Here is a 25,454-nt window from a genome sequence, read left to right as displayed (position 1 = left end):
AGATGTAAACAAGAAAACCCTTACAAGGTAGGTGTTTACAAAGTTTAAGCTCGCAAAAACACTAATATTTACAAAAGAAAGAAAAGTAAGATTGAAGAACTCTTCTTTTATGTTTGATTGGTTGGATAGGTGTTGTTCACCTTCTTCAAGTGTCTTGAACTTGTTTTTATATGTTGGAATGAGTTACTAGTTGTTTGGGAAGGTTTGAAGTTGTTACACAAAGTTTCGAAACTCTGGAAAGTTTTGAAACTCTTCGAAAGAGCCATTGGAAAATTTTTGAATAAACTCAATTTGAACATTATGAGAAATACAAGACTTTAAAAAACATTATAAAGTATTTGAAAGATATTTTAATATAATTTGAACTTAAAATACTCGTTTTAAAGTTTTGATAAATTTTAGAAACATTGAACACATATCTTTCAAATTTAGTTGAACTTTGAATTATTTTTGAAAATTTTGAATAAACTCAAATTAGTTCAACAAACATTTTACCCTTATTTATTATATCAAAATATAAGTTGTACATAAATCTTGGAAAACTTTGTATGACGTCAAGTTGGTCGAAGGATGATCCGCAAACAAAAGCAGATCATCATCAAAGAATAGGTGCGACAAGCCTGGACCATTCCGAGATAGTTTAATCGGTTTCGACTTTCGCGCATCAACTTCCTTCCTAATGGCTTGTGACAAACGCTCTATACAGAGTACTAACAAATAAGGGGATAGAGGTCCCCTTGTCATATTCCACGTGAAGGACTGAACACATTTGTTTTATTACAATGCCATATGACTTGATTCGTAGTCGTCGACACAAGCTCATGATCAAAGCTCCTAAGATGGGAAGGAATACCAGTATCCATTAGCGTATCTTCAATGAAGTTCCATTCAAGACTATCATAACCTATTTATTTACCGTGATTAATTCGTATCGACTCGAGTTACACACCTAATTTTGGTGGATGAATCTCCTAGCGAGGATTTTCGACATACACAACTCGACACTTATTTAATTGATATCAAGCCGCTTACCATTTGAATCAATCCATCTTAGAATTAATGAGTTGTTTTGGTTAGGAATTATTATAATAATTTATTTACTAGTAATAATTTCATTAAAGAAAACTGCCTCCAATCAACTCATTTATTTATAACAATAAAAATCACAATATAATTGAACAAAATATACCCAAATGTTTTCCCGACTTGTCAAAACAGAAAATAAAGCATAGTGAGTAATAATGGAGAAAACATAAGAAATCTGGGGAAAGGAGCAGTAAAAGAGCCAGAATCAGCGGAAGCTGGGGCGGAAGGTGCATTACCGGCGACGGTAGTGATCTTCATCTTCATGCCCTGCTGGCAATGGCCTGATGTTCCACAAGCGAAGTAACGATTGCCCACCTTGTTCAGTTTCACCACGTCGTTGCCCGAGTTTTTGGCGTCCAATGATGTTCCCAGGTCGCAGTTTTTGTACGCTGTCTCGCTTCCGAGATCGACTACGCTGTGTAGCCCCGATGAGTACTTGAAAACTGTTTACCAGAAATAATAAAATGGAAGCTTTTCAGCCATCTTCATCAGCAATATTGATAATGGTCACAGTTAAGTATTGCAATGTAGCAAGGAGTTTAAATTCCGAATTTAACGTACCGAGTTGGTCTCCGACTTTGAATGTTTGACCGGAAGCCCATGAGTTAAGGTCCACTGATTCATCCTTCGCCACCCCCAACCACATGTTGAGTTGCACAGGCTTGTTTTGCTATCAGCGGCAGCACAAAGAACAGTAAAATGTGAATTCTGGGCTTACCCTCCTCCATTAATCTCATTTCTTCACTTCTTCCTCTCCTTGGTCTTTGTCGAGATCTTGCTAATACTATGGCTGCTAGCCTATATATACACATATAAAGTAAAAGAAACCTTTAAATATGGTATTCGATCGGAAAATGTGTTGAAAACCGATGCCGAGAAGGGTAAAATTTTGGCTCTTCTTTTTTCCTGGATTGCCTGCAAAGCTAAACCTAGTTGGTTTAAAAGTTGTGGAAACTTGGCGTTTAAACAAAGCTATGATTGCAATCATTTTCATGGAAGGGGTCTTTTCCTGGTATGGAACACACCAGAACTTCATATTATTATTATTTCAGATGAACTGTAAACCACAATTTGGATATTTTAAACCTCAGTTACAAGCACATATGTATATATGATATTTTCCAAGTCATATATTTACTGTAATGCTTTTTACATTGCCTCGAATCTCTGGGACTTCATTACATCCCATATGTAAATTATTATACCCCCCAATACTTCATTACATCCGAGAAAACTTCGAAGTTATATTGCGAGTACGAGCTCTGGGACTTAGGTTCTGGGATTCTTCAACCTACTTGCCGGGAAATCGATGTAAACTAAGGCTTATAATTTGCGTCTATTGCAGGGCTCATTTTCCCCTTCCTCTCGCTAAAACTACCGCACGAAACCAAGCTAGGAAGGCAATTCTGCGTGAAGCTAAGAGGCTTCTCCTTAAACATAAGGTTATCTTCAGTCCTTTGACTACTGCACCTGGAGTTGGCTCGAGAGACGTGAGGGGTACCATCAGCAGATTTTGGAGGTAATATGTCTTGGATTGTTGGTTTGACTTCGGGCTTTCTGTTTCCAGTGTCCTGGTTGATCGAGGTATTCAGCACATTAACATCTTGATCTTCATTAATGCTGTCATGGAATAGTTCGACCAGCTTTTTTTTTTCCTTTCCTGGGGATGTTTCCGAAACTGAGCCAAGAGATCCATCCTCAGTGGTCTTGTAATTTCTAGGTGCCTCCACCGAGAAGCTATTATGATGTACGAGGGTATTACCACGAGACGGGGTGAAATCTGCTTACAGTGTACAACATTTGGATCGAACAACAATAATCGACCAGAAAAACATGATAACTAGAGACTGATTTCCGAAAAGGAGAAAAAATGGCAATGGAGATAGCACGGTGATTCCAGGATTAAACGGAAATTTCAACCTTTACTCGTAAAACATCCAAGGAACAATGGTCTCGGCCTATGACATAAGAGTGCAGTAGGAAATAACATAAAAGAAATGAACAGAACAGATATGGGAATTATGTAAAGCTTGCCATATGAATCAACTCAAACCGTTCTAATATCCTTACCACCGTTAACACCAAAGAAATCCATCACAATCCGAATCCAGGTATGCTCGGGAATCGAAAAAGGATTCATCTTCACTACCTGCAAAAAAAAGTCATTGTTAAGCATTGACACACTTATGATAGAACATATCTAGAAATAAGATGAAAAACTGCATCAAGATGATGTAGATCATTACTATATACAATCATAGACAATCAACTCCAATCCCGAAAAAGAAAAGATTCAACATGTAGGGAAAGCAGACAGGTAAAAACAAAACATACCAGGAGTTCATTTATACATAAATGAACTTCCATGTTCCCACTGCCAAGCTGATCAAAAACGATAGCAACAGTACTGTCAACACACATTTTTGTCCTACTAGGATTCAAACTCCTAAAAATAGGATAGAATTGTGCTAGGATTCAAACTCCTAAAAATAAGATAGAGTTCTACTATTATTTAAACTCCTAAAGATATGATCCACAAGCATTATAAATAGCCATTGTAACTCACTATTGTGATACATTCAGAATAGGATATACGAAATACCAAGCAAAAAATTACAAGTAACTTGTAGCCATTTTTCGAAGCATTTATATTTTGAAAGGTAAAGTTCATACCTTCGCATGTTATTTTTCCTTACCCTTGCTGTGTTTTTATAAAGAAAACTGAGAGAAGTGTTTTTGGCCGATGAACGGGGGCGTTTTCGAGATCTATTTTTGTAGATCTAATCCCCGAGGCTTGTGTTTTTGAAAAACTATTCGGATTTTTATAAACGGATCGTGTGGATCCGCGTGTTTTGTCGTTTTTTTCTTCGATTGACTTTTAATTTTGACCCCAAATTCATTTTTTATTTTAATTTAACCCTTATTATTTATATATATATATATATATATATATATATATATATTTAATTATAATATATTTATTTATTATAATTTTTTCATTTTTCTTTGCGTTATATTGTATTATTTTCCTATTATATATATATATATACATATATATATATATATTATTATTTTTTATCTATGTTTACTTATTTACTATGTTTTTTTACTATATTTTCCTAACGTTATATATATATATTCTTACTTCATTTTATTTTATATTTCTATTATTACTATTTTTTAGTTAATATTATATGTATATTTATTTTTCATTTATTTATTATTATTGTTACTATTTAGTATTTTATATATATACATACATTTTTATATATTTTTATTTTATTATTTTATTTATACTATTTATTTATTTTCATTATGTTTTTAGTTTCTTTGCTCTTATTATTATTTTTCTTTTTTTAAAAAAACATTTTACCTTTTTTATTCTTTTTTGTATATATGTTTTTTTCTTCATTTATTTTATTTTATTCAATTTCATTTTTTATATATTTGTTTCATCCAATTATTTTATGTTTATTATTATTGGTTTCATTTATTTCCTTGGTTTACTCTTTAGTTTTGTTACTTTCTTTTATTATTATTATTATTTTCTTTTAACATCTTATTTTAATTTTTAAGGGTATTTCCGTAAACTCATTAAGGGTAAGTAATTCAGATCAAATTTTACCTTTTAATTTAACTTGCAATTTTCTTAATAAAAAACAACTGGAAATTACGTAGTACCGAAAGGGCGGTTCAAGGGTGCTAATCCTTCTTTGACCGTAACCGACTCCCGAACCCGACACATCTTTGGAAAGACGCAGATTAGGTAAGAAATAGGGTATCCGATCAACCCATTTGTTTTAAATAAATGATCGATGGCGACTCCCAATCCACATTTTTCAAGTCGAAACCCAATTCCGGGGCCCAACCGAAAGATGATTACGACAGCTTGGCGACTCCGCTGGGGACACAGGTAAGTGAGTCAGGCTAAGGTAATTTCCAGTTGTCTTTTTAATGAAAATGGTAAGTTTAAATTTTAAGGTAACATTTCGATCCTTATTACTTACTTTTGATTATATTTTCGAGTAAATAGTTGTACTGACCGTTTTTAATGATTTCAGCCCTTAAAGATTTTTCATCCAAAGGCTCTATACCCGAGCTCCGAACCCGTTTTAAGTGGGGGTGAAAGCGACGCCTTCGTGTGAATTTATTCATCGTATGGGCCTAGCAAGTAACCTTCGGGATTCATATACCTTATGCCTTCGTGTGAATTTATTCTCCGTATGGGCATAAGAGAATGTTTCCTCTCGAGTTTAACTTAGTCCACACAAGCCTGTGATGGGTTTAGGACTAAGGGTCTGGTAAGCCCAAGGGGGCACCGGCAAGGAGAACTCGAGTACCTTTTTTAGAACCTAAACCCGGAGACTACAAGGAGTTAGGGCCCACCCTAAAACCTCATTTTAAACCCTAAAATGCCAAAATTATTTTCTGCTTTACTTTCTGTTCAAAAACATGTGAACTACAAATTTATGCGGTTAGGACTTGTTCAAAATCAACTTGCGGGATAGAGATCATGTCCGGGTAGGAATAATAAGCATGTGGGGTAGATATCATGTGGGGTAGGACTTTTATTTTCATGATTGCTTTGATTATTATCTTTACCTTACTAACTCTTTTCATTTTTTTTCCTCTCTTTTATTTTTATTTCCATCATCTGCATCATTCAAAAGAGGTGTTGATCCACCAAAAAATGTGTTCGTTAACCATAAATAATATGCATTAATGGACAAAGGTGTTGTAATACGGGAGATTAAAAACCCCAAGGAAAGACTATAGTCCGAGAAGACTCAGAAAGAAAAGGGAGACAGTCTTCAAGGAAGTTATGTGTCAGAGCTTGTTAGTTATGCCTCTATCAACCTAAAACAGAACAATGTGCAAGAACTTCGAGACATCTGGGATAGTTGGAAGAATGATCGAAAACAGAAGTTCAGTCAGCGGTATGATGACATTGCACTTTTGCTTCATGTTAAGACCGATGAGCCCTTAATCAGAGTCTTGGTTCAATTTTGGAACCCGGGATACAGTTGCTTCACTTTTAACCAAGAGGACATGGTACCTACCATCGGGGAGTATACTACACTATTGCACTGTGAAAGCATTAAACTGGAGCGAGCCTACATCAAACACATCAAGAGTCAACCTTTCAAGAACAGACTGGCTAAGATTGCAGGAGTTGATCAAAAGTGGATGACTAATCGACTCCGAAACAAAGGTAACGGGCAAGGAATTCAATGGATCCACATAAGGAAACTAATGAATGACCACCTTGATGAATGGAAGACTATAGACCTTTTTTGCACTAGGTCTGTATGGCTTGATCATCTTTCCGAAGATTTTGGGATACATTGACGCAGCCGTGGTGGAACTGTTTGAGCAACTTCCGAAACGAGTCAACCCAGCACCAACCATCTTAGCCGAGACATTTCGTTCTCTCAACCATTGCCGAAGAGCTGGCGGAGGTAGATTCATTGGATGTGTTCAGCTCCTTCAAGTCTGGATTCACAGCCACTTCTGGAAGACTAATTGGGTTGCCTACCGCCGATTTAGCACTACATATTCACCTTTGAGAGAGTTCATCACCATGAAATGGCATGAAGGAACTTCAAAAGAGAAGTGGATGAAAGTCTTCACTCATCTATCAAGACCGAGATATTACTTGGAGAGCCCCCTGGTTGTTCCTCAGTGATGTTCTTTTCCAATGTGTGGACTCTGACACTATGACCTTACCTGAACTTTGGGATGCAGTTGGATATGCTCCATTGTTAGCACTTAGATATTATGGGGCACGTCAGTTTGTCCCAGCAACATGCAGACTAGCTAAATCAGAGTTTGAGTATCACAGTGACAACTATAAGAAGATGATCAAGGAAGCAGTCGATTCATGGAAGAAAGTATTCCGGATGGATGTGGTAGCTGCCAGAAACATTCTTGCTACGGACTATGAGGAGTGGCGAAGATTGAGGGAAAATGACAATATTCCGGTGCCAGACTGTGAGGACACCCGGACCATGGAGGACCATCTCAGGCCCGTCCCTTCTAGACTTGAGATAGCCAAAACAGAGTTTGAAGCTATGAACAATGAGCTGGGGAAGAGGATAAAGGAACTTCAGGTTGAGTGTTATCAGTGGAATCTAGATGCCGACTCTCAGAAAGATCGAGCAGACAAACTCGAAAGAGAACAAAAAAGTGTTCGTTTAGAGCTCGAAGACTTGAGAAAGGGGTATCAAGATAAAGTCAAGAATAACTCCAAGTTGAAAGTGGCTTCTAAATACTGGAATAAGAGAGCTTGGAAGGAACAGAAGAAGACTGCCCAGAGGCACTTAGCAGGCAGTCAGCATCAAAACCAATGCTTGAGAATCCGGATGGCTGATCTAGAGAAACAACATGAGAGAGATGACAAAACAATAGCTGAGTTAGAAGCTATTGTAGATGGGTTCAAGAAGCAAGCAAGCAAGCTTCAGATAGTGTCATTCGACAGATGTTTACAGTGGTGTTTCCGTTGGGAGCAAGCACAACAAAGGGTGAAAGCCAGAGACGCAGTCATCCGAGCTTTCCTGGATCAAGTACAGAAGGCAGCTCGCCATCTACACGGCCTGGCAATGGAAGCTGGAGTGGGCCAACAAGGCATACAACCAGTGACAAATGAAAACAGAAGACTTGTCAACCTGCTGGAATCTGTTCGGAGTCTAGAAGATTTAGTCCGAATGTACCTTTGATCGTTTTTATGTCTATTACAAGATAAAGCATTTTTGTCGAAATAAGGATTATTTATAATAATGGACATTTTTCTGGATCAATGCCTCGAATATTTTATGCATTTTTTTCATTTTGCATTGTGCATATATATTTCATTTTTAAGCATTTTCATAATCATGAAATTTCTTCATGGAGGATTCGATGAAGTGGTTTTAACCACATGACACCACATGGAAGCAAGATTGTAACATCAAATGAAAAAACTGAAAACAATACAATGAGAGCTTGATCAGCTGATTGTAGGACAAAGCCTGCCAGGATGATCTAAGAAAAGAATCCCCATATCCTAAGGGTTGCAATGTTGAAGCTGTTAGTTGTTACCACATAAGAAGCCCCAAACATTCCTCTGAAAACTGTAAGGCACTTGCCGAAGAAGGGGGCATGGCATATACCATTTGCACTTAGAGGATTGTTTTGTTTGAACACGTCTTTGATCTTTCATGTTTGCCTAATCTTTTAAATGATTGAATTTATACTGCTTTCTAAGGTGGAGCAATTGAACAAATTTTAATCTTTAGTTCTTCGAATATTAAATGAATTAATGATTCTTTTAATTCTTCAAGAATTATAGATTTTTGACATATGGAAAGATTAGACCTTTCTTACCCTGTCTCAAACCCCAAAATAAAATACCTTGATTCTTTGCCCAAAACAACTTGTAGTCATTACCATAAGAAGAAATTTTGATATTACCTCCTTTTGAAATTCTTGAACATTGCCTTTATCTTTTTGATACACTCATACCTTTCTTTGAGTCAATAAGATCACACCACTGTCTTTTTTAGACTAAAAAATAACCTTTCTTACCATTAAAACTCAAGGCATTGAGTTGTTCATTTTAACATGAGCATTCTTCTAAAGAACCAACTTGGGGCATCTCGTGGGGAGCCTGAACATTGAGACATCTGGGAAAAAAGAAGAAGAATTCATTTGAAATAATTCTATCATGCATTAATTACACTGTTTTCATGTGAATAGAATTAATCTTGAAAATCTATCCCCCTGGGGATACCTCTTCTGTGAAGATTTACATGTATGAAATGATTAACGGCTTTCTTTCTTTATCCCTTCACAACAGGAGAAAAAAATATATCCCTTGTGTCCCCTAGTATTTTTCTTCTGATTCAACCCTAACCAAGGATCACCCTCCACACTGGGGGGCAAGTTGGAAGAAATATGCTCACATGAGCGAAGACATTAATTCAGATGAGATACCAAAAGGTGAACCAAATGCCAAGTGCGAAGATTCAATCAGAACAAAAAGGGCAAAAATAAAAAAAAAGAAGCAAAAAAGAAGAAAACAAAAAAGAAAGAACAAAAATCAAAAAGAAAAGGGGACAAAAAAGCACATGCAAAGATTCACTAAAGACAAATGACACATCAAGCTTCAAAGTATGAGATTGATCAAACACAAACATTCCTGAATCACTGAATCACTTCACTCGTAGATCATAGAGCATCAAGAAAGAGACATTTTGAGAAAGACATGATTGAAGGCATCAGAATGAATTGATCATTGGTTCAACACCCTGAAACACTTGTTTGGGCCTATTTATCCTTTTCTTTCATAACCATGAATCCTGACCTACATTATGTGCCTTAAAAGTCCCTTCTAATCATACATGGATTTCTAAACAGAAGAGACTATCTTCAGATTTCATCTCGCCCATCAGAATTAATCTTTGTTTGCAAAAAACAATGTAATTAATGCATGGTAGAGAAAAATAACAAAGGGGGGTTCAAGACGTAAATCCTGAATAACATCTTGAAACCAAAGGAGGATTTGAGTTGAAAACCTAAAAAGGTGGCTCGAATATAAAAATTATGCAACTGAGACGATCACACAAATTCCTTGATAAGGCATCGCACAATCCGAGTGTGACAACGAAGGTTGGGAGTCAGAGAACACTTCCAGCAGAGAAACATGCAAGCTACCCCATCAAACCTTTGAGCATCAAATGCCAAATCTTTGAACATCAAATGCCAAACCTTTGACCAAACACAATAACCTGAGATTTTTTTTATCCTTTCCTTACTTAACCACTTCCCAAAAATAGCTTTGATCTTGACACTTGTCAAATAACTATAGTTCATTGAAGGATTAACAGTATAATTAATTCTTTGATATCCGATGAACTCTAGTTTTATGATTCGTATCAATTGTAAACCATGAAAGTGACAATATTTTCAAAACTTTGGATCAAACATTTTTCAAAACTCTTTTAATTGATATTAAAAGAGAAAGAAAAACATTTTTTTCAAACAAGACAGTCTCTCTAGAGTGGATCTTGGTAAATGACATGTGACTCTTAGACACAAAACTCATGCTCAGAATCAATGCTGAAGCAAGAAATGAGGAATATTTGGGGCATCTTTGGAGATTCAACATCAAATATTGGGGCAGTTTTTGGATATTGGGGCATCATTTGGGGATTCAACATCCTAATGAAAATTATCAGACCTTTTTCAGGAGATAAAATATAACCAAATCATTTTACATGCATCTTATGCATACATTTTAGAGCATCATATTTATCATTTTCCACATAAATAATTTTTTGCAGCTTTTAGAGTCAAGCTTCAACTTCAAGACGAAGGATACTCGATTCAAAAGCACCTTTAAAGATTCATGTTGGTTGCTTAAATCAGCAGCAAGAAGCTACACTTCAACCAACTCGACAGATTGAAAGTTTCTCTCGAAATAACACAATTTGCTCGAGAGTGGATTTCAACTTCACGACGAAAGATATCTAACTCGAAGCCAAACTTCACAATAAAGGGGTCTCCACGTTTTCAACTTCACGGCGAAGGGAATTGTGTCCACCCGCAACTACAATACTTGGATTTCAACTTCACGACGAAGGATATTCAAGTCAAGGCTCAACTTCACAACGAAGTGGCTATCCGCGATTTCAACTCCACGAGGGAGGATATCGTGCCACTCGAGACAACACAAGTTCAACTTCACAATGAAGGGACGGCTGGTTGTCAACAAACAACTTTCCAAATTCAGAGCCAATTTCAACTTCACAGGGAATGATATTGGACTCCAGACAACACAAGTTCAACTTCACGACGAAGGGACCGCTGGTTGTCAACAAACAACTTCTCAATTTCAGAGCCAATTTCAACTTCACAACGAAGGATATTGGACTCCAGACAACGCAAGTTCAACTTCACGACGAAGGGACCGCTGGTTGTCAATAAACAATTTCCCAATTTCAGAGCCAATTTCAACTTCACAGCGAATGATATTGGACTCAAGACAACACAAGTTCAACTTCATGACGAAGGGACCGCTGGTTGTCAATAAACAATTTCTCAATTTCAGAGCCAATTTCAACTTCACAACAAAGGATATTGGACTCGAGACAATGCAAGTTCAACTTCACGACGAAGGGACCGCTGGTTGTCAATAAACAACTTTATAATTTCAGAGCCAATTTTAACTTCACAGCGAAGGATATTGGACTCGAGACAACGCAAGTTCAACTTCACGACGAAGGGACCATTGGTTGTCAATAAACAATTTCCCAATTTTGGAGCCAATTTCAACTTCACAGCGAAAGATATTGGACTCCAGACAACGCAAGTTCAACTTCAGGATGAAGGGACCGCTGGTTGTCAACAAACAATTTCCCAATTTCGGAGCCAATTTCAACTTCACAGCGAAGGATATTGGACTCCAGACAACGCAAGTTCAACTTCACGACGAAGGGACCGCTGGTTGTCAACAAACAACTTCTCAATTTCAGAGCCAATTTCAACTTCACAACGAAGGATATTGGACTCCAGACAACGCAAGTTCAACTTCACGACGAAGGGACCGCTGGTTGTCAACAAACAACTTCCCAATTTCATAGCCAATTTCAACTTCACAACGAAGGATATTGGACTCGAGACAACGCAAGTTCAACTTCACGACGAAGGGACCGCTGGTTGTCAACAAACAATTTCCCAATTTCGGAGCCAATTTCAACTTCACAACAAAGGATATTGGACTCGAGACAACACAAGTTCAACTTCACAACAGAGGGACGGCTGGTTGTCAACAAACAATTTCCCGATTCCAGAGCCAATTTTAACTTTACGACGGAGGATATTGGACTCGAAACAATGCTACTTACTTGGATTTGAACTTCAATACGAAGGATATCCAATTCTAGGCTCAACTTCACGACGAAGGGGCCACCCGCGGTTTCAACTTCACGACGAAGGGAATCATGCACACAAGCATCATCCATCTTTAGATTGGATTTCAACTTCACGACGAAGGATATCCAACTCAAAGAAGGAGTATCTGTCAACAAAGACCTTCGAGTTCGACTACGCTCATCTCCAAGGCACATCATTTACAGCATAACTCAAGGCTAGAAGGGTTATCTACCATCAAAATTGTCGAGTTCGATTCCATTCAGCTCGATGACACATTAATCGCACTACTTTCCGGTTACAGTCGAGGTTTTCAAGTCGAGAATAGGACCTGGGTTAGCCGTGCCTTAGTGACAAGCAACCATTTTCAAGCAGAATAGCTTAAGTCAAGAAAAAACTATCTGTCAATGAAGATTTCTGAGTTCGATTCCGATCTAAGGTCTTTAAACTGAGAAGAAGACCGAAGGGCAACGGGAAGCCACGTGCTGATTCAAATTCCAAACTACGGCTTCAATTTAATATCATTTCAAGATGAACTCGACTTCACGATGGAGGAGTCATCCGTAACTCAATTCGACAGGGAGTTATTGAAACATCAGAGTCAATTTTCAACTCTACTGAACGAAAAGTGTGTCTTTTAATCTTTTCCATATCCCCGTTACACGACTATGGGCAAAGAGGGGCAGATGTCAACACACATTTTCGTCCTACTAGGATTCAAACTCCTAAAAATAGGATAGAATTTTGCTAGGATTCAAACTCCTAAAAATAGGATAGAGTTCTACTATTATTTAAACTCCTAAAGATAGGATCCACAAGTATTATAAATAGCCATTGTAACTCACTATTGTGATACATTCAGAAGAGGATATACGAAATACCAAGCAAAAAATTACAAGCAACTCGTAGCCATTTTTCGAAGCATTTATATTTTGAAAGGTAAAGTTCATACCTTCGCATGTTATTTTTCCTTACCCTTGCTGTGTTTTGATTCAAAAGAAAACTGAGAGAAATGTTTTTGGCCGATGAACGGGGGCGTTTTCGAGATCTATTTTTGTAGATCTAGTCCCCGAGGCTTTTGTTTTTGAAAAACTATTCGGATTTTTATAAACGGGTCGTGTGGATCCGCGTGTTTTGTCGTTTTTTTCTTCGATTGGCTTTTAATTTTGACCCCAAATTAATTTTTTATTTTAATTTAACCCTTATTATTCATATATATATATATATTTAATTATATTTTATTTATTTATTTATTATAATTTTTTTCATTTTTCTTTGCGTTATATTATATTATTTTCCTATTATTATATATATATATATATATATATATTATTTTTTATCTATATTTACTTATTTACTATGTTTTTTTACTATATTTTCTTAACGTTATATATATATATTCTTACTTCATTTTATTTTATATTTCTATGATTACTATTTTTTTAGTTAATATTATATGTATATTTATTTTTCATTTATTTATTATTATTGTTACTATTTAGTATTTTATTATATTATACATACATTTTTATATTTTTATATATATTTTTATTTTATTTATACTATTTATTTATTTTCATTATGTTTTTAGTTTCTTTGCTCTTATTATTATTTTTCTTTTTTTAAAAAACACTTTACCTTTTTTATTCTTTTTTTATATATGTTTTTCTTCATTTATTTTATTTTATTCAATTTCATTTTTTTATATATTTGTTTCATCCAATTATTTTATGTTTATTATTAGAGAAAATCGCCTCAGTGACCAAAAAAAAGTTATAATATACGATTTTAACCAACTTTTTTTGGATTTGCCAAAATGACCAATAAAATCGCAACGCGAAATAAAAATCGCAACGCGATCCCCAGAATCGCAAATCAGTTTCCAAAATCGCAACGCGATTCTTGAAAATCGCAATGCGATAGTACAAATTCGCATTGCGATTTTCCAAAATCGCAACGCGAATATGAAAATCGCAACGCGAACACATAAATCGTAACGCGTATCCGTAAATCGCAACGTGTATCCGTAAATCGCAACGCGTATGGGTAAATCGCAATGCGTATCCGTATATCGCAACGCGTATCCGTAAATCGCAACGATAATACATAAAATCGCAACGCGCATCCGTAAATCGCAACGCGATATTTAAAGCGCCATTATAATCGCTACGCGTATTTTATTTTCAAATTACAAAAACGAATATTAAGACAAAATCCCGTAATCGCAACTCATAACCTAAAACCTAAAATCACAACTCAGTCCCATCTCCATCTCTCACTCTCTACGGCGAAGAAATCCGTCCCCATCTCCGAAGATTTCCGTCCCCATCTCCGGCGAAATCCCTCACAACCATTCACGGTCAGAAATCCCTCACAATATTCAGAAATGGAAAATCAACCTCCGAGGGTTAGTTTTTTTAATTATTTTTATTTTGAAATGTTTGCATTATTGTAGGTTTTTCATATTGAAACTGATGATAAGTTTACTGGTCATTTCAATAATAGATTAACCATTTCACTTAGATTTCATTTCGCGTTACGATTCTGTCGTTGCGATTTTCAAGTTAGTATTTGTCTTTGTCTTTGTTCTGTCTTTTGGTTGAAGTAATGCAATCCATTCAAGTTTCAATTTGCAGAAGAGTCGCAACGAGATAAATGAAAATCGTAACGAGAGAATGACTGTCGCAACGAGAGAAATGAAAATCGCAACGAGAGAATCGCAACGCGAAATGAAAATCGCAACGAGAGAATCGCAACGCGAAACCAAAATCGCATTGCGATTTTCATTTCGCGTTGCGATTCTCTCGTTGCGATTTTCATTTCGCGTTGCGATTCTCTCGTTGCGATTGTCATTTCGCGTTGCGATTCTCTCGTTGCGATTTTCATTTCAACCCAAAGACAAAACAGTATTGCAAATTTTAGTTTCAAGAATAAACTACTACTTTTTATGTTTATTGTTTTTGGTATATCTTCACAGTGTAGTTTTTGGTATATCTAACTTGGTATGTTTATTGTTTTTGTAGAAATTTTTTTCGGCTCAATTGACCTTGAGAAATAAAGTCAACCTGGCCACTACAATTGCTTCGAAGCTTTCACCTGCTCAAAGACAATTGTTTGAGGAAACCTTCTTCGGGCCATGGCTGAGAGTACAACATCCGGGTGGAGATGCTAATTTGACCCATTTATGGCTTCAGACCATGACATCAAATCTACCCGACAGTATACAACGTGGTGAGGAAGAGATATGGTTTCATTTTCCACCAGCGTATACTTGTTTTGGGCGGAAGGAGTTCTGCTTAATCACTGGTCTACGATTCGGACACGATGATGTAGGCCGGTACACTCGTCATATCGCCCGCCCATCATAGTTATCCCGGGTTTTTCCGGATGAGTCAATGGAGAAGCCGAACCTACATGTCGACGACCTGAAGAAATTATTTAATAAGAAAGCTGGTTTCACTCGGATGGATGACGTCGATGTTGTCCGAGTATGCCTTCTACTACTTGTGTATGCCGGCTTTTTAGGCAGAGAGGCCAGACAACCTATTCATCGGGAGCTAATAATATTGGTAGAGGACCTGAATGCATGGAATCTGTTTCCGTGGGGTTCATATATATGGAAAGCTACCTGGACTAAGTTGTCGTCTGCCTTTGATGACCGCAAAAGTTTGCGGGGCGATGGGTCCAAATACACTTTGTCAGGCTTTGTTTGGGCCTTTAAGGTAAGAATTTCTATATAATGTTTCTAAAATTATAATTAATTATTTAACAATTACTAATTTTGTTATTATATTGTTTGTAGATTTGGATATTCGAGGCTTTCCCCAGCATGCGTACATATGCAATAAAAACGTCAAATGATATTCCCAGGGCTATTTCCTGGAAGAGGAAAACTCTGTTGGATTGGGAAGACTTAATATCATATGCGACAATAAATAATGTAAGTTAACACAAATACTTTCATATAATATATAAACAAGTTATTAATAGTAGACGTTTAACTTTGTTTGAGTTTTTATATTTTAGGAGGCCAACATTCCATTACAAAGACTGACACCCACGGAGGAAGAGCTTGCCACTGATTGGTGGCAAGCTAGTCAGAGTTTTTTTGATGGCACGGATGATGAGCAGCATCCACTTCCTCCAATTCGAGAGCCATCACCTCACCTAGAGCCATCACCCGATCGACCCGACTATACACCTCTAGAACGAGAGCCATCACCTATCCCGTCACATCATCGAGCCTCTTCTCCACCATCACCTCATGATAGGCGACCGGCAAAGATGCCACGACTCCTATCTCCCTGTTCTCCACCTCCACGGGATGAGTCAAGGGAGTTACGTGATGAGGTCAATGCCTTGCGTGAGGAGATCGGTACTCTACGCGATAACGATGGTGCATGGCGTGTGGAGGTGTCAACTTTACGTGGTGAGGTTGCCGCTCTACGTGAGATGATAGTATCGTTGCAGAATGAGGTTCATACTCTACGCAACGAGGTAAGTTTAAGATTTTCCATATTTAACTTAATGATAAATTTACTCGTAATTTCACTTAGATTAGCCATTTCACTTAGATTGCTTAGTAAATTTATTCGGTTGCTGCCAATTCTGCTAAACTGTGTATTCTTTAACACTGTGAAATAGTATTTGTCTTTGTTTTGTCTTTTGGTTGAAAGTAAATTTGTTCGGTTGCTGCCAATTCTGCTAAACTGTGTATTCTTTAACACTGTGAAATAGTATTTGTCTTTGTTTTGTCTTTTGGTTGAAAGTAAATTTGTTCGGTTGCTGCCAATTCTGCTAAACTGTGTATTCTTTAACACTGTGAAATAGTATTTGTCTTTGTTTTGTCTTTTGGTTGAAAGTAAATTTGTTCGGTTGCTGCCAATTCTGCTAAACTGTGTATTCTTTAACACTGTGAAATAGTATTTGTCTTTGTTTTGTCTTTTGGTTGAAAGTAAATTTGTTCGGTTGCTGCCAATTCTGCTAAACTGTGTATTCTTTAACACTGTGAAATAGTATTTGTCTTTGTTTTGTCTTTTGGTTGAAGTAATGCAATCCATTCAAGTTTCAATTTGCAGAAGAAGAAATAGTTTACTTTCGCAACACGAAACTTAAAATCGCAACGCGAAACCAAAATCGCAACGCGAAATGAAAATCGCAACGCGAAACCAAAATCGCAACGACAAGATCGCAACGCGAAACCAAAATCGCATTGCGATTTTCATTTCGCGTTGCGATTCTTTCGTTGCGATTTTGGTTTCGCGTTGCGATTCTGTCGTTGCGATTTTCATTTCGCGTTGCGATTTTGGTTTCGCGTTGCGATTTTAAGTTTCGTGTTGCGAAAGTAAACTATTTCTTCTTCTGCAAATTGAAACTTGAATGGATTGCATTACTTCAACCAATAGACAAAACAAAGACAAATACTAACTTCAGGGTATTAGTTTGAAACATATTTTTCTTTGTTATCTGATGCATTTTGTGAACTATGATAGAATAATGACTTGGGTGAATACAATGCAAGTTTGAAACATATTTGTCTTTGTTTTCACTGTTTAAATATCATGTCTGTTTATTTACTGATTTTTGTATTTAATTATTTAGCTGCCCGATAGAGTGGATGCTTTACGTCGGGTTATGCTTGCACGACGGAGTTCACGCATCAGACAGCGTGCATGTGCTATTAAGTCTCCGTACACCCCAATAGTGCGAAGACACCGCAAGAAGAAGCCCGACTCGCCTGTCATCCCTCAAGAGTCCACTCCTATCGTTGAAGAGGCCCCCCCTATCATTCCTCGAGAGTCCCCTCCCACCGATCAAGAGGCCACTGTCATCATTGAAGAGGTCCCTCCCACCATTCAAGAGCCCGATTCACATGGCGTCATATGTAGGCTTCTTGAGAAACCCTCTGACGTGCCGGACATGATGGATTCAAGTTGGCTCTCGTATGAGTTACCGGCCAGTACCATACCGGTATCTGAAGAGGAGAGGGAACAACTACCGGACACAATTCTGGATAACACCTTTTGGGCTAAGACCGCTGTTGATTTTTATCTACATGAGCGGAGCCAGGGGTGTTTCACTGACATATGCAAGCTCACCGATGATATCTATTTGTTGCTTGATCGGTCTTGGTGGGGCGTATTATTAGGGGTCGAAGACAATGGCTATTTCGATGGGGGGGTAAGTCTTATATTTTTCTTATATTTCAATTTGATTAATTTTTTTTTAAATTTATGTAAGTCACTAATATATGTCTTTTTTTGTAAAACAGCATATCGATGCGTGGGTGACACGTCTTCTAATAATAAGAAAACTTAAGAAAAATAAAAATATACGATATACAATTATGCCGACGTCTTTTCACGCCGTTCACTTGAAGAATGCACGAGATGAATCATTTGATTTGGGCAATGGACAAGCTAAACTTTATCCTGCATGGTGGGAGGTCGATAAGGTTAGTATTTATTTTAGATTGAGTTTAAAGGTTTTATGAAATAAGTGCGCAAATGAATGAATTATTACTTATGATTGCAGGTGTTTATCCCTGTTTTGGAACGTAAACATTGGATTCTCGTCGAGCTTCAGCTCCCATCCCTTAAGACAATAGTGTATGACAGCATGATAAATTACATATCATTGGCTGATTTAAGAGATGTTATTAAGGGATGGAGCTCTCATTTGGCTAAATTCTTGGATGCGATCAATTATTGGACTCGTTCTGGAAACAAGAAGCCAAAGAAGCTCAATATTACAGTTATTAGAGACGAGACCGCGCCACAACAAACGAGCGGAGCCAGAGGAGATTGTGGTCCTCTCGTATGCTTGGCGTTGGAGCGTTTGACGACGGGAAGCATCAAGTATCTACCTCCCACCGATAGAGATAGAGCTGCAGTAGGCTTGTGGTTTCGGCATTATATGGCTAAATCGATATATACGAGACGCTGCCTACCTGCATCCGCGTTATAAAAATGTCCATAAACAATTGGTAAGTTTATATACTTTTGGTTTGAAAATGTTTGGTTAAGTACCTAGAATTCAATAATTTGCTGTTTGTAGGTTTTAGATGTGTAGAAAGTGTTGTTTGAGCAAATGTTTGGTTTCTGCAGGTTAATCTCAGAAGTGAACTGCGTGAAAATGATGTATGGCTGCAAAAGTTGATTCAATAGTTTAATTGATTGTTTTTTGATTGTTTAATTGATTTGTAAAAGTTGATTCAATAGTAGATGATCGGAAATAAGAATTATTGCTTATTTTTTGATTGTTTAATTGATTTGTAAAAGATGATTTGTAAAAGTTGATTTGTGTAATTGATGCGAACATAATTCTTATTTGTGCTTGTTTAATTGATTGAAATGTAATGGTTGATTTTGTTGATTTCAATCTGCATTATGTTGAAGGCAAAAATGACTATCGCAATGCGAAATGAAAATCGCAATGCGAAATGAAAATCGCAACGAGAGAATCGCAATGCGAAATGAAAATCGCAATGCGGAAATGAAAATCGCAACGAGAGAATCGCAATGCGATTTTCATTTCGCATTGCGATTTTCATTTCGCATTGCGATTATCTCGTTGCGATTTTCATTTCGCATTGCGATTTTCATTTCGCATTGCGATTCTCTCGTTGCGATTTTCATTTCGCATTGCGATTTTCATTTCGCATTGCGATTCTCTCGTTGCGATTGTAATTTCCGTGTTGCGATAGTCAAATGCATGCCTAATAGTGATAACAACTGAATAACAAGAGTTGGTTAAGTCAAAATGGTTGGCCTGAGTCATTAATTCAACTGAAAATGTTAAAAGTTCACACATAAAATCCACATAATACAACGTTTGCATATGAGCTTTTGATGGCAACGTTTACATAATACACATAAAATGTTAAATGTTAAAACGTTTACATAATACAACTGAATAACAACGTTTACATAATACAAAGTTCACACCATATGAGCTTTGGATTTTGATGAGGATCCATATTTTGGTAGAGGAAAAGATGATTTTGATGGCACTGGTGATCCACATGTCAACCTTGTATGACCACTTTCCTTGCACCGACTACATGTCGATCTCTTCTTCTCTTCACCCTTAGACGGTATATGATCGTGACTTTTTGGTCGGCCAGGTAGCCTTCTGTCCATGGCTGGTGGCAAAACTGTTTGTAAGTCATCTGGTATGTCCCACTCAGAAGGATGTGGAATAGGGTAGACAATCTCGGCATAAGTCTGTCGATAAACTTCTGTAGTGTAGCAATCCATAGCGTATGCGCTTGAATCATCTTGGTTTAAATGAAGAGCAACTTTTATAACATGGCCACACGGATAACCAGATGTTTGCCATTTCATACAACTACACGTCTTTGCATTTAGATCGACTAGCCCATTTAAGTTATTATCCAGTACTTGAAACAAAGTGTTTGAACATGGTTCAACTCTCCATGACGTTGACTTCACAACACGTTTCGTTATCTTTTTTTCAGTCCATGGTGTAACACGATGTTCCAATGTTCCTGTAAATTTAAATAAACAATACTTAGTAAAATATATAAATATGATAAGTTACGAATTCAAAGAAATAATACCTGCATGGTTTCTTTTCTTGTAGTACCACTGTTGAATAGAGGCTCGAAAAAACTCCATTAACATAGTAATGGGTAATTTCCGGGAATGACGACTTAGAGCGTTGATTGATTCTGCACTATTAGACGTCATGAAACCATATCTTACTCCAAGTTGATGTACTCTTGACCATCTTTCAAACCCGACATCTTCTAGTGTTTGAGCACACTGAGGCAAAACACGTAGCATTAGAGTTTCATAAGTTAACTTTTGTAAAGACAATTTTAGTTGAAGATTCATGGGTAAAGGCATATATTGTAAAACACCATTAACATTATCCCATGACCCTCCAAAACACAAATCTATCCAAACATGATCAACATTAGATGATTTCATGGTTGTAAATTAATTTACTAAACAGACGAGCTGCGAAACTAAAACCTGTTGCCGGATTGGGAAGGATGTCGTTGGATATAGGAACGGATGTCGCCGGAGAGAGTGATAGATGGAGATGGAATGAGTTGCGATTTAGGGATTTAGTTTATGATTTCAGTGTTATATACCCAAAATTTCAGTGTTGTGATTTACAGATTCTCGTTGCGATTTACGGATTATCGTTGCGATTTACGGATTATCGTTGCGATTTACAGATTCTCGTTGCGATTTACGGATTATCGTTGCGATTTACGGATACGCGTTGCGATATACGGATACGCATTGCGATTTACCCATACGCGTTGCGATTTACGGATACACGTTGCGATTTACGGATACGCGTTGCGATTTATGTGTTCGCGTTGCGATTTTCATATTCGCGTTGCGATTTTGGAAAATCGCAATGCGAATTTGTACTATCGCATTGCGATTTTCAAGAATCGCGTTGCGATTTTGGAAACTGATTTGCGATTCTGGGGATCGCGTTGCGATTTTTATTTCGCGTTGCGATTTTGTTGGTCATTTTGGCAAATCCAAAAAAAGTTGGTTAAAATCGTATATTATAACTTTTTTTTGGTCACTGAGGCGATTTTCTCTTATTATTATTGGTTTCATTTATTTCCTTGGTTTACTCTTTAGTTTTGTTATTTTCTTTTATTATTATTATTTTCTTTTAACATCTTATTTTAATTTTTTAAGGGTATTTCCGTAAACTCATTAAGGGTAAGTAATTCAGATCAAATTTTACCTTTTAATTTAACTTGCAATTTTCTTAATCAAAGACAATTGGAAATTATGTAGTACCGAAAGGGCGGTTCAAGGGTGTTAATCCTTCCTTGACCGTAACCGACTCCTGAACCCGACACATCTTTGGAAAGACGCAGATTAGGTAAGAAATAGGGTATCCGATCAACCCATTTGTTTTAAATAAATGATCAGTGGCGACTCTCAATCCACATTTTTCAAGTCGAAACCCAATTTCGGGGCCCAATCGAAAGACGGTTACGACAAGTACATCATTAAGAGACGGTGACAACGAGTATTTTATGATGTTAAAATAAATATCCTTAATCCCAATAAAATGAATAAGAATAAGTAGAATAGTGAAGGTCGATCTACAGGGGCTAGGAGTTGGACAATTTCCTCGCTTTTGATTTTGGCTTCAGACGTGATTTGTAAAAGAAATTTGTGGGGAGATTTTGGAGAATTAAAGCAAAGTAATAAAATTAATTAAAATAAAAAAAATTAATTTAATTGGTAAAAATCAGCCTTGGACTAAAGTTTTTGCCTCGATTTAAATCGATTCTCGAATAGGATTTTACCTTCGGGCTCACGCCGGTTACAGTCTATAGGGTCCAACCCCTGTAACTTGTTTTTCTCTCAAATGAATCGAAAATCTAAAATCAATTTTTGTGAGTTAACAGCAGTAATCGCTAATTAATTCAACACCTTTAAATTCTGGAAAAACCCGACTCAGATTCTATCGTCTCAATTGAGAATCTAATCCGATTTCAGTTCCCTTAGCGGACCGTCGCTAAGTGTGTTCACAGGAAGTTAAATGTGCCAAAGGCCGATCATTCCTCCCAACCATTAATCGAAACCGAAATTCAATTCCAACGTGCACTTTTTTGAAATGAAATCGCCTTGATTATAAAAGGATGATCAATTATCAATCATTGATTTCCGAAAACTGAAAATGTAACCCTTGCGGGTATGAAGCACTTTTCGATTCTCACGACTTAGAATCAAGTCATTGCTCTAGCCCTTGGCTATAGAAAACTTAGCTAAGAATGGTAAAAATCATACTTAAAATTTTGAAAGAAAAAAATAAAGTAACTTGAAAAAGTAAAATGAAATAAAAACTTTTATAAATATAAATGAAGAAATAAACAAGAATTGAATAAATTCGGAATGAAAATTAATGCTTAGAGGCTTACCCTAATGGGTATTTATAATCCTCAAAAAATCTAAAAAATAATATTCAAAACAAAAGATAATTCGTAAAAATAAAAATAAGATAAATCCTAATTTAGAATTAAAATTCGACTAAGTCTCCTTCTCCACGCCATTGTTGATTGGATCTTCTAGAAGTTGCTGACTGTGCCTTTTAGAAGCTGTTAGCTGGGTGCCACTTCACCTGCCACGCTAGCTATCATGTCATCGTCATGTCAGCTACCACATCATCGCCACATCAGCTGCCACATAAGCCGCTTACTAGATGTCATGTCGGGTGTGTCATGTCCCAAGTCGTGCCTACTAATCCGGCCTACTAATTCGGCCATGAATCCAGAAAAATAAAAAAGTACACGATTTCGTTGTTCTTAGCATAATTTCTGAAATTCAATGTCCTGTATCGAAAATGAATGAAAAGACCAAGTTAACAATTAAAATTATATAATCAATGAGTAATTAATTATAAAATAATGTATAATTTAAACACTAATCAGACAGCGAGAAACTTGTAGAAAAACGGTCAGAAGAATGCCATCTCTATGATATTTAACTGGCATTAACATCAATACCAGTAGTCCTGTGATACATAGCCAACTGCATTGAACTGAACATAAATTCAACATAAAGTAAGGACCACAACACCATAAGCCGAAATTGTTCACATCGGGAAGAATGTCATCACTACGACATTTAACCAACATTGACAATACCAGTAGCGCTATGATGCACAGCCAACTGCATATTCCCACTGCCAAGCTTATCAAAATCGACAGCAACAGTACATTATTAAGAGACAACCAGACACACTAGCAGAAGAACGGGTTGCGTTCAGAAGAATGTCATCTCTATGATATTTAACTGGCATTAACATCAATACCAGCAGTCCTGTGATACATATAGCCAATTGCATTGAACTGAACATAACTTCAACATAAAGCAAGGACCACAACAACATCAGCCGAAATTGTTCGCATTCGGAAGAATGCCATGACTACAATATTTAACAGACATTTACATCAATACCAGTAGCATGGTGATGCACAGCCAACTGCATTGAATTGAACACAATTTCTACATATAGGTGTAGCAAGGACCACAACAACATAATCCAAAATGTCCATCTTGTAAGTTTTTTTTATATCCATGAGAAAAGCTTGCTTAAAACCAATTGCTCTGCCTTAAAGAGTGGTCCATCCATCGACAAGCTTTTCACCAAGGGCAGCTAAATCTACCACATGATGAACTGCTGAAAGTCCGGAAAAATGAAAATAAAATGGGCCCTCAAAAAGATGAATACCTTTAAAAGTATTAGTAAACAATTTAAAAGTAAAACTACAACATCAACATGGAGAAGGAGGAGGAGGAGGGAAGTCGAAGAAAGGGTCTAAATAATCTGAGAAAGAGAATGGAGTCCTAAAACTTGAGCTAAGAATGATATGCTAATGCCCCCTTGAGAAAAACCAGAAATTTGAACCCAAAGTTTTTTTGAAAAGGAACCATATTTATCAGAAACAAAAACCAATTTCAATTATGCAGACATTGAAAAACATATAGTTTCTAAGAAAGAAAGAAAAAACTAGAGCACATGCTATCAAGACCAACATACTTATAGTAAATAAAATAACAACTTTGACAATCCTTACATCCGTTTAACATCTCATATCATCAAAGCAAAGCATAACCCACAAACAGAGAAAAAAGGGAAACTCCATTGATGATTTAAAGGGGAATAGGTTCCCTTTTTCCTCATAACCAGTAAAAGTAACTTGAAAAATGGTTTTAAATAAAACTACAAGGAAACCCCTTTACCTAAATAAAACTAAAAAGAATGAGATTTGAGAGTAGAATCACCATTGGCAGCATCGGGTTTCTCCTTAACACGAGAAGGTGGGATGATGAGATTGTCTGTTTTAGACCCAAAAGAGTGTCCAACTTTCATGGCCGAGTCTTGAGAGCTCTTATGCACTGATACACATGAACCCATCTCTCTCCTTCTCTTTTCTTTTTCACTTTAGTTTTTTTTTATATATCTCCAACTCTTTAGAACCTTGACATCAGCTGCATAGTAAAACAGAGAAAAATATGAAACGTTTCTTCCTTTTTTGTTAATCCAAAGGCATAAATGGGAGAGAGGAAGAAAATAGAGCGTTTTATTGGCGTTATGCTAAATGAGAGTAGACAATGGGAACCTTCAAGCTCAACAATAACCATAAGCAAAGCGATGCATGGAATAATTTTATTAAATAAATATTTAAAAAAATCAAAGATAATCAAACATAAAGTAAGACAACTAAAATATTTGGATAAGAACTTTAAAACTGTTAATATTCATACAAAAAATGTATTCTTTTATTTGACTAAAATATTCTTTTGATTGATGAGAAAGGGAACAGATTAGAGACTTTTGATGAAATGTCCTCTGAAGTCATTAACTTCTTCTCAAATCTGCTTGGTTCCCCTGACCTTAATGTTAAACCTCCTGATCCTCATCTCTTAAAAGACTTGCTTTGGTCA

The 25,454-nt window shown here is 36.6% G+C and overlaps 1 protein-coding gene and 1 pseudogene across 1 annotated transcript; both read right to left on the bottom strand.

The window, feature by feature from the left end:
- Positions 1-1,209: 1,209 nt before the first annotated feature.
- LOC120118364 lies at positions 1,210-1,898 on the bottom strand (annotated as a pseudogene).
- Positions 1,899-2,402: 504 nt separating this feature from the next.
- LOC120118363 (uncharacterized protein At3g27210-like) lies at positions 2,403-24,993 on the bottom strand. Its single transcript, XM_039138408.1, has 3 exons — positions 24,792-24,993; positions 3,157-3,235; positions 2,403-2,866 (listed from the first exon to the last, which is right to left on the bottom strand). Exons 1-3 carry the CDS (start codon positions 24,801-24,803, stop codon positions 2,403-2,405), a joined length of 555 nt encoding a protein of 184 aa, XP_038994339.1. The 5' UTR covers positions 24,804-24,993.
- Between the last annotated feature and the right edge of the window lie 461 nt (positions 24,994-25,454).

This window comes from Hibiscus syriacus, unplaced genomic scaffold, assembly GCF_006381635.1.
Source record: "Hibiscus syriacus cultivar Baekdansim isolate YM2019G1 unplaced genomic scaffold, ASM638163v2 tig00110328_pilon, whole genome shotgun sequence".
Taxonomy (NCBI): domain Eukaryota; kingdom Viridiplantae; phylum Streptophyta; class Magnoliopsida; order Malvales; family Malvaceae; genus Hibiscus; species Hibiscus syriacus.
The sequence above is the reverse complement of the archived record's forward strand: the minus strand, read 5'-3'. Positions and strand labels throughout refer to the sequence as shown.

Coding starts and splice junctions, on each gene's coding strand:
- LOC120118363 (XM_039138408.1), bottom strand. Junction 2,867..3,156: donor TTTCTTTGGTGTTAACGGTG/GTAAGGATATTA, acceptor CACTGTAAGCAG/ATTTCACCCCGTCTCGTGGT.